The following is an 8832-nucleotide window of genomic DNA, read 5'->3' as shown; positions in this document are numbered from 1 at the left end:
AGCCCTTAATCTCTCTTTTTTCTATCTTCAAAACATATTTGTTTTATTTATTCAGTTTTCATGGCTTTTCATCCATTGGATCAACAACATGAGGGATGGCAGCACATACGGAGCAGGAGAGGATATATATTCAACAAAATCCTTTTCCAAACTAACTTTGAATAGAGTGTCACCCTTAATTGAATGAATGTTTTTTTGTAAATAATTTGTCATTTTTGCCCAAATTTGCCGATTCACTATGGTGTAGTTTAGTTAGTTTTGTACTACTCATTCAAATAATTTAATTAAAAATCATATCTACTTATAAAACTTACTTTTTGAATTTATAACAATTAATTCAAAATTATTTCTTTTTGAATGATCATATACATTATTTAAAAATATATATAATAAAAAAAAACTTTTTATTTTCAATGACAATCCTTTGCAAATTGCTATGCAAAGTTCAAATGAGTCGAAAACAAGGGTATAATATGGTTTTTCAAAACATATACTAGTACTAAAAACAAAAAGAACACACTAAGCTAGGGTGTAGGGGTAACTTCGTCCAAGTACACTCACATGTTCCAAGAAAGTGGAGTCAACAGTATCTGCAACTATAACGTTCACAACTGACATAAACCAAGTCAGGAAGAAATCTCAAAAGTACCCTGCAAAACCAAACGAGAATGAGTTCAAATCAAACTTCAAAAACCAGATGAAGAAGAAGAACAAGACAACAACAATGCCTCCCTTCTCAACCACACTCTTCCCTCTTATCTTTTATCTCCTCTTATCACCAGTCACATCTCAACAAGTTTCACACCACTGGCCAGGCTTCATCTACACACGCACCGGAGGAAGATGCAGTCCGCAGTTCTGGAGCGGAAGACAAGAAACATGGCCGAGAATGGTTCCAGAGACATCAACGGTGTCGAATGTGTTTGGATGGAGAGTGTATAAACGGTACAGATCGGATCTCACGTTACTTGAAGCGACGAGTAGGAACGATGAAGGTGAAAACGCGTTTGGAGCTTTGTTGAAAGAGGGAACAGCTGCGTTGGTAAACTCGTATGCGAGAGAGGGTTTTCCTTTTAGGTCGTGGCAGGTTAAGACTTTGGTTATGCAGGGGTTTGTTTCTGAGGTTGCTGCTGCTTCTCTAGCCAAACGTTTCTCTTTGGCTAATCATGCTTGCTCCTAAATCATTCATGTTCACTCTCTGTTTTTGGTTTTCTTTGTTGTTTTTTTAGTATTGTATGTATAGAATGGAAATGGAAATCACTACTCTGTGATGTTTGCTACTTTGTTGTTCTTTTCTAGTAATGAGTTTTTTTTTTTTTTTTGAATTACTTAATCTTTCATTTTCTTTCTTATTCACACCTATACATTTTTATGGACTTGAGTTTGTTACAGTTTGAAAAATTTTGCAATCATGGGGCCGTGTAATGTTCTATCTCTTGAGATGGTAGGTTTTAATTTAGGGGCTTACATATTAAGGAAACTATAAATAGAAAAAAATTAAATGAAATTAAATGCAATAAAGTCATATTTAAAATTTCGATGCGTTTTAAAAAAATATTTCTATAAATATTTCATTAATTTGTGCCCTTGGGGCACATGTTAGCTTTTCCCTTTAATTTAAGATAAGTATTTTAAATGTATAAAATAAAAATTAAATATGTTTTTTCGGATCCATTCAATCAAGATCAAACGGTTCAGAATGACTTGATTGCGTGAAACCGTAACTACAGTAAATCCATATTCTATTTTTATGTGCTGCAAATGTGGGTGGAATCTAGGCTTGGTACATAGCGATGACAACGAGTCGGGTCGGATACGGGTTTTACACTGTCCAAATCCGCACTCGAAATCGATACCCGAATCCGAACCCAAACTCAAATATTGTTCGGGTGGTAAAATAACACCCACGGCTACATCCGTTGGGTTCAAATTTTTTCATCCAAACCCGAGCCCACAGCAAAATACATAAAATAATTTTTCCCACAACTTTCCAATATATATATATATATATATATATATATATATATATATATATATATATATATATATATATATATATATATATATATATATATAAATATATAAACGAGTGTAATTTTTATGGTATAAATATTAATGAAAATATATAATTTATATTGTGTTATGTGCCGACTTCAAGGCCTAGTAAGTAAAAGTGTGATAAGTGATTGTCACGAGAAGGGTATGCAACTCCATTTTCCCTCCACATACAGAATATTTCTCACGAAATTATCATACTAATCTCCCATAATCATTCCAACGCCTAGCCGCATGTTACACACAAGCAATTGCCAAACATCTATCATATTTAAAGGAGAAAACGCGTCAATACTCTCTCTGTGTTATTCATTCCTACTTAAATTCCATTTCTCTCTCTCTCTCTCTCTCTCTCTCTCTCTCTCTCTCTCTCTCTCTCTCTCTCTCTCTTTCTCTTACAGACTTAAGTATTGAAGTGCTAACCTTGCAGATCAGTCCTCATTCCACCACATAGGAAATCTTGAACCCCCATAACTCACTTTGAATTCAACTTCTCCGATCTTCATACAGTTCTAGAGCAGAACATTGGTGCTGTCAATGACAATCTTCTTTTCATTCTTACTATTTTCATGATTCATCGCTTCTCAATTCAACCGAATATGATCCTTATCTTCTTCGATCGAAGCGCATATTTACGTCTCTAGACCAATTCCTCAAATTTTAGAACCAAATCCTTCCATCCAATGCACTAGACAATGGTAGCTTCTAAAGCCACTTATTCTTCCGTTCAATGACAAGCATTTGCGGTTGTCGAAGTTGATAATAATCTTCCTCCTTAAGGGACGAACGATCAAGTATTGACAACGACTCCCTCCGTTCCTCCACCGCTAAACCCTGTCCAACCTAGGGCAGATGGAGGAGTTTATCAAGTTCCACCATTCATTGGAACCGCTCCATAATTCTATCTAGGAGAGCCTTGCTTCATATCTACGTTACTATCTGCTGTGACCGGATGCAAAGCACTCCCCGATTTCTAGGTCATGCAGGATAATCTTGGCCAATAAAGAGCTAATGGGATGTACTAGATGGTTCAAAAACAAAATTCTCAAGCCTTTGCAGAAAGATTAATTTTGATAGAAGAAAGCATGCACAATGCCATTCTAAAGAACAACATCGTGTTGGAGGTGGCCTCGCATAAAACCGCAAAGCCAAGAAAGGATCCGAAAGAAGTCAAAAAATTTATAAGTCTTCGAAGACACATATGTCTTACTATTTCCCCAGATTCCGAAGGAGAAGGAGGGTAACAAAACTTTTCTCGAAGTCTGTCGGCTAAGGAGGAGAAAGAGAAACGAAGAAGAAGTCTCCACTCATCCACAAAAGAAGAGATCTTAATTTATTCGCATATTGGACGGAAGGTTCTTGAAGTCTTTGAAGAAGCCTCAAAAGCTCTAGAGTAACAATCAAAATGGAAACCCGAATGAGCATGTCGAGCACGTGGACGAGCGACTATACCACTACCCAAGCCTTGCATAAGTCACTCTTAGAAGGAAGCTTAGACTCTTGGCCTGATATATGCGATACTTTCACTACTCATTTCACTGACAAGTAAAGACACCTGACTGCCATAGTTGTTCTTAACGAGATCACACAGGGGTAAGAAGAAGACCCTGGGTGCATATATTGACCTCTTTACCAAGGTAGAAGTGGTTGTGAAAGGCTCAGATGGGAGCATAAGTGTTAAATCTTTGAGAAAGGTATTACTTCAGATTGTACTTCCCGGGAGAAAGTAGGGCGAAAAGAGGCTGGCAATTTGAAGGACTTGGTGAGTATGGCGCAACCTACATCAATTATGAGGGAAAGTTATTGGTCGATGGAGGTAGCCGAATACCGAGAAACACTGGATCTAGTCGGGCATCAGAAAAAGAGTCTTTGCGGTCGAAAAAGGAAAGGAAGTGCATGCCTCGTCCAAGATTTGACTAGTACACTCTTTTGAACCATTCACGAGAGAGGGTCCTGAAAGAGTGCACAAATACGAAGTTCAAGGAGGTCGATATAAAGAATATGTACTCAACCAAAGAGTTTGTGCAGACTAGCATATCCAAGTATTGCCATTTTCATAAGAGTCAAGATCAAAACACCAAAGATTGCATCCAGCTGAAGAACATATTCAAAGGAATGGTAAGAAATGACGATTGTCCGAGTACACTAAGGACGAAAAAAGAGTTGGAAGGAGTCCCCAAAAGGGAAGCACTCTCCTAAGAAAGTTGTTACCGCCGTGTTTGGGAGCAAAGGAAAGGGTGCAATCAATGGAGAAGAGGATGAACACAAGGGGAAGCGCTAATATGTTTTTTCCATAATTGGGGGTGCCCCTAGAGCAAACAATCCTTCTAAGAGTACGATGAAGAGAAAGATTATCGAGCTGATGGCTGTCAGCAAAAAGGAAGGGAGTACTCTTACCAAGAACCCTAGTAAACATATCCTCATATTATGAGACAACAAAAATATCGGAGAAATCTCCAACGAAATCTCCCTTTTGGTCATCAAGACTGCGATCTCCAACTTCGATGTATCCATGATACTGATCTATGAAGAAAGTTCCTGCGATATTATGTACTCTGATCTCTTTGAAAAGATGAGATTAAAGAAAGAAAAGATGTGGCCCTACGAAGGGTTCGATCTGCAGGCCTTCAATGGCATCGTGACCCGACCTTGGGAATACATAAAGGTGATGATTACCCTGGGGAAAGAAGAGATACCAGGACCATCGACACTTAGTTCCTGGTGATCTCGTGCAAGAGTGTGTACAACTACATTCTGAGAAGGCCTTTTGCAGTGGTACTGCACGCGAAGGCTTTCCATGTTCATTTCAAACTTAAATACGACAACCTACACAGAATATCTACAACGATATACACCAATCTTTTAAGAGCAAAACATATTTACAAGTCCTTACAGCAAAACCAGAAAAAAGACACATTAGCATACAAAATCAAATATGATGTTTAAATTGGGTGTACAAATAATATAGCCGACATAAATGTATGATGTAATCATTTCCACTAAAATGAATTTAATTTCTAGACACAAATAATCAAGAATTTAACAGCACCATTCTATGTTTGCTTAATAATTAAGCTAGTCCACTGGTGCTGATCTGATAGAGAATTTAGCAGCCTTTGTCAAAATATCCAGCGTAATAACTAAGCCACTCCTTAAAACACACCCAATTCATAAACGAATCTAATACCTCAAATGTTATAAAGAACACATCTCAAAGTTTTCTTCCACACATAATTTTCATTATCCTACAACTTCAACCATCAATTTCTCTCTCCCTTTCTTCTTTCTCTCAAACTCCTCCCATGTCCTGCATAAGTCTAAGACTTCCACCTGCTAAAAAGGTATGGAAAAGCTTCACCTCTAAGCTTAGCAGTAAACTCCACAACATTCGAAAATCCAAAGCCATGAAGAAACAAAGAAAGAATAAAAAAAACACCAAAACTACAACTATCACCACCACTACTACCAAGCCACAACCTAAGTTTCTTGCTACGAAGCGTTTTCGTCGCAAAAAGTTAGCCACGGTTAGAAGTGTGTTATTCAGCTTCAACAAAAAGCCTGCACCTGTTTATATTGATAAGCTCTTCAAAGAGCCTTGTGATTATGTAGGGTATTTGAAACCACAGACACAGCCAGTTTACAAACCACGAACCGAAGTAGTAGCTGTGAAGGATTCTTCAGAGAAGAAACAAGTGGTGGAACTAGAAGGAACAAGTAGGAGATGTGAGAAAGCAAGTGCATCAGATGATGATGTGTGGGAGTCAGTGGCATTAGGTTCACCTCAGATGCAAGGAATTGATGAACGAGCTGAGGAGTTTATTGTTAGGTTTAGGAAACAGATGGCTGCACAAGAGAGATTAGCAAGAAGTTTGTAGTACATGTAATTGTTGCTGTTGTTGTGTAATAAAATTAATAAGGTTGATTGGTTGGTGCTTAAAATGAAAGCAAGAAACAAAATTCGTTTTGTTTGGTTAGTATAAAGAAAACTGGACTAGTATTATAGGTCTGGTAGATTACTAAAAACTGGTAAGATCCTTTAATCCTTATATAGGGTATGGTTTAGTAATGTGTTTTGAATTCCTTCAATTGTGCTATTTTGACCTACATATTGGTCAGTCCACCGTTCATGAGAAACGATGCTTGGAATAAAGCCACTCATATCTTCTAGCTGCAGAGATGCATGTGAACTAATTTTTGGTTCAATCCAAGCCTTTTCCAACTGCTTTATCTTTGGTTCATTTAAGTTATTTCCCTCAATTACCTTCATGTATGCTCCCACCACTGAGTTTTTCGCTTAGTATACCAACTTGTTTTTTTCCCTCTTGATTATGAAAGCTAAGATTCCTTGATTTTGAGTGATCTCCTTGTTCTCTAGTGGTGTTATGTTGACTTGCCTTAAATTCTATCTATTTTGTTGTATTTTTTGATCCATACAGAAAAACCTTTTTTTTTTATCCATACAAGAATTGTATCAAAGTTTTAATTAACCATAACAAACACCAATTAACACAAACAAATTTTGAAATTTAAATTGAACTTCATTTGCAAGTTACAAAAATTATAGCTGTAATAGTAAATTTACATAAAGAAATCAGGGGACACCAAAAAATCCCATGAAATCAGGAGATTCTTCCCTCACTCATCCCTCAACAAACTCAACAAACTCTAACAATTTCACTTACCAATTTACTCTAGCTAACACTCCTCATTCCATTTCTCACAGCTTCATAAGTGAATTAAAAAATAACTTCAATTCCTCTAACATATAACATCATTCCCCCACTCTCAACCACACTAACTCTCACACTTGAACAAAATTCTCACAAGTATTTTATATCCACCTCAATCTTAAGCTCTCCTATAAATCAACGCTCAACTCATACCGCATTTGTCAGAAACTATTCCATGGAGCCTGCAAGCTAGAAGACTTGAATGGACGACTCAACCCAAGAAAATAAAATAACTTCGTTAACTTGAGATATCATATAGTTAGTCATCCAAGGAATGAATTCCCTTAATACCCTATTCATATAAATTTAACTTGTTGCTTATTTCATATAAAAGATGGATTTTTATGGGAAGATCCTTGCGCCTTTAGAAGAAATGTAAATGTTGGACTTCCATTGGAAGATCCTTTCCACACTCAGAAGCAATACAACTGATGGACTTCCATGAAAATATCATTGTCGCCCTTAGAAGAAAGATAAATGTTAGACTTCCATTGAAAGATATTTGCCTCACTTAGAGGCAACATAAATACTGGATGTCTATTGAAAGATCCTTGTTGCCCTCAGAGGCAATATAAATGTTCGACTTCTACCTGCTTGAGAGACTCAACTTAAAAGTATCGCCAGAGAAACTTTACTTAAAAGTCTCGCCCATGGGACTCAAATTAAAGGTCTCTCATGAGGGACTCAAATTAAAATTCTCACCAGAGGGACTCAACTTAAATGTCTCGTCTGCGAGACTCAACTTCAAAGTCTTTCCTAAGAGAATTGACTATCTAAGTCTCGCTCAAGAATGAATTATCCTTTATCTAGATTAAATTACACTGTCCTTTCCTAAGCCTCGTGCTTAAGAGAATGTGTATTGGTATACATAATTGTAAAAGACTGACAGAAGGTGGTACAAGAGTCCTCTTAGGACCGAAGATGCAACATGTCACCCTTGCAAGCTTCTTGGTTACCCATTTATTGGAACACAAAGCCATTATCTGGTTATGGTATATCATTCGCCCATTTATGAAAACCTTAGGAATGACGTGTCTCTACCCATTAACGATGCGAGAAAGGAAGTCAAGAAAGAAAGATACATTCTCTAGTGTAATTGGATAATATCTGGCCATTTCCACTCTTCTGAGATGGGATAGGCCATTACTACATACGTGAGTTCTAAAATTCAGGTCCAAGAGATTCATAAATACCTCATATGTAAGGTTGGAGGATCCATTAACTTCACTGAAAAAACACCAATATACAATTTTTTCACCATTCTTGCATGAGCTTACTCTAACCCCCACAACAATCTTATAGTTCATAGATAGTCCTAAGGAGTTAGGCGTTGTCACTTATTGTATTTTAACTAATCAAAATTAGTAAAATTTTGATGTTTATTTATTTGTTAATAATATGATATATTGTCTTAATTTATTAATTATTGATAAATAATTTATTTTAATATTATTTATTAATTTAGTTTAATCTAAATATTTTCATTATTTCATTTGTTTTAAAAAATAATCAATCGTTGTTATTTTTTTAATATTAAATGTTTAATATATTATATATTATATATTATATATTATATCAAATTTATTATATTTCATAGTATTTTATAATTTCAATAAAAAATTATAATTTATAACTTAAATATCTAAAAATCAAACCAAATCAATATATATGAAATTAAATAGAATCAAAGCTGATGTTTTATAAAGAGGAGGGTTATATTTATTCCAGGAGTAAGTTATTATAACTTACTCAAAATCTAAACCATTGATTCTTTTCAATCTAGTGGTTAAAAATAATTTAAAATTAAATCGAACCATATATAATTTTATTCTTAGTTAAAATAATATCTACTTCAAAACCAATCTAAACTTCAGTACATATATCATATTGGATAAAATAATCTACGAAACTCTAGGCTACATAAGTTATTCCTCATTTAAAAAATTCTAGAGTTGCAAGAGCATTTACCGTTTAGATAAATACAAACTAGGGGTGTTCAAAAATAAGGTTAACTGCATTGTATACTTGAACTGAACTGCATTGCACC

At 35.6% G+C, this 8832-nt stretch overlaps 2 protein-coding genes across 2 annotated transcripts; both read left to right on the top strand.

Moving 5' to 3' along the window:
• Positions 1 to 562: 562 nt before the first annotated feature.
• LOC131612446 (uncharacterized) lies at positions 563 to 1389 on the top strand. The gene has a single exon (XM_058884240.1). It carries the CDS (start codon positions 698 to 700, stop codon positions 1178 to 1180), a length of 483 nt encoding a protein of 160 aa, XP_058740223.1. The 5' UTR covers positions 563 to 697; the 3' UTR covers positions 1181 to 1389.
• A 3784-nt stretch (positions 1390 to 5173) lies between these two features.
• On the top strand, positions 5174 to 6372 carry LOC131612445 (uncharacterized). The gene has a single exon (XM_058884239.1). The coding sequence runs from the start codon at positions 5358 to 5360 to the stop codon at positions 5928 to 5930; it is 573 nt and encodes a 190-aa protein (XP_058740222.1). The 5' UTR covers positions 5174 to 5357; the 3' UTR covers positions 5931 to 6372.
• Positions 6373 to 8832: the final 2460 nt, after the last annotated feature.

Source organism: Vicia villosa, linkage group LG6 (assembly GCF_029867415.1).
Source record: "Vicia villosa cultivar HV-30 ecotype Madison, WI linkage group LG6, Vvil1.0, whole genome shotgun sequence".
NCBI lineage: Eukaryota > Viridiplantae > Streptophyta > Magnoliopsida > Fabales > Fabaceae > Vicia > Vicia villosa.
Note: the sequence above shows the minus strand (reverse complement) of the source record. Positions and strands in the feature narration are given on the sequence as shown.

What these genes read in the sequence shown, in the direction of transcription:
- LOC131612446 (XM_058884240.1), top strand. Translation starts at nt 698, where the DNA reads ATGAAGAAGAAGAACAAGACAACAACAATGCCTCCCTTCTCAACCACA.
- LOC131612445 (XM_058884239.1), top strand. Translation starts at nt 5,358, where the DNA reads ATGTCCTGCATAAGTCTAAGACTTCCACCTGCTAAAAAGGTATGGAAA.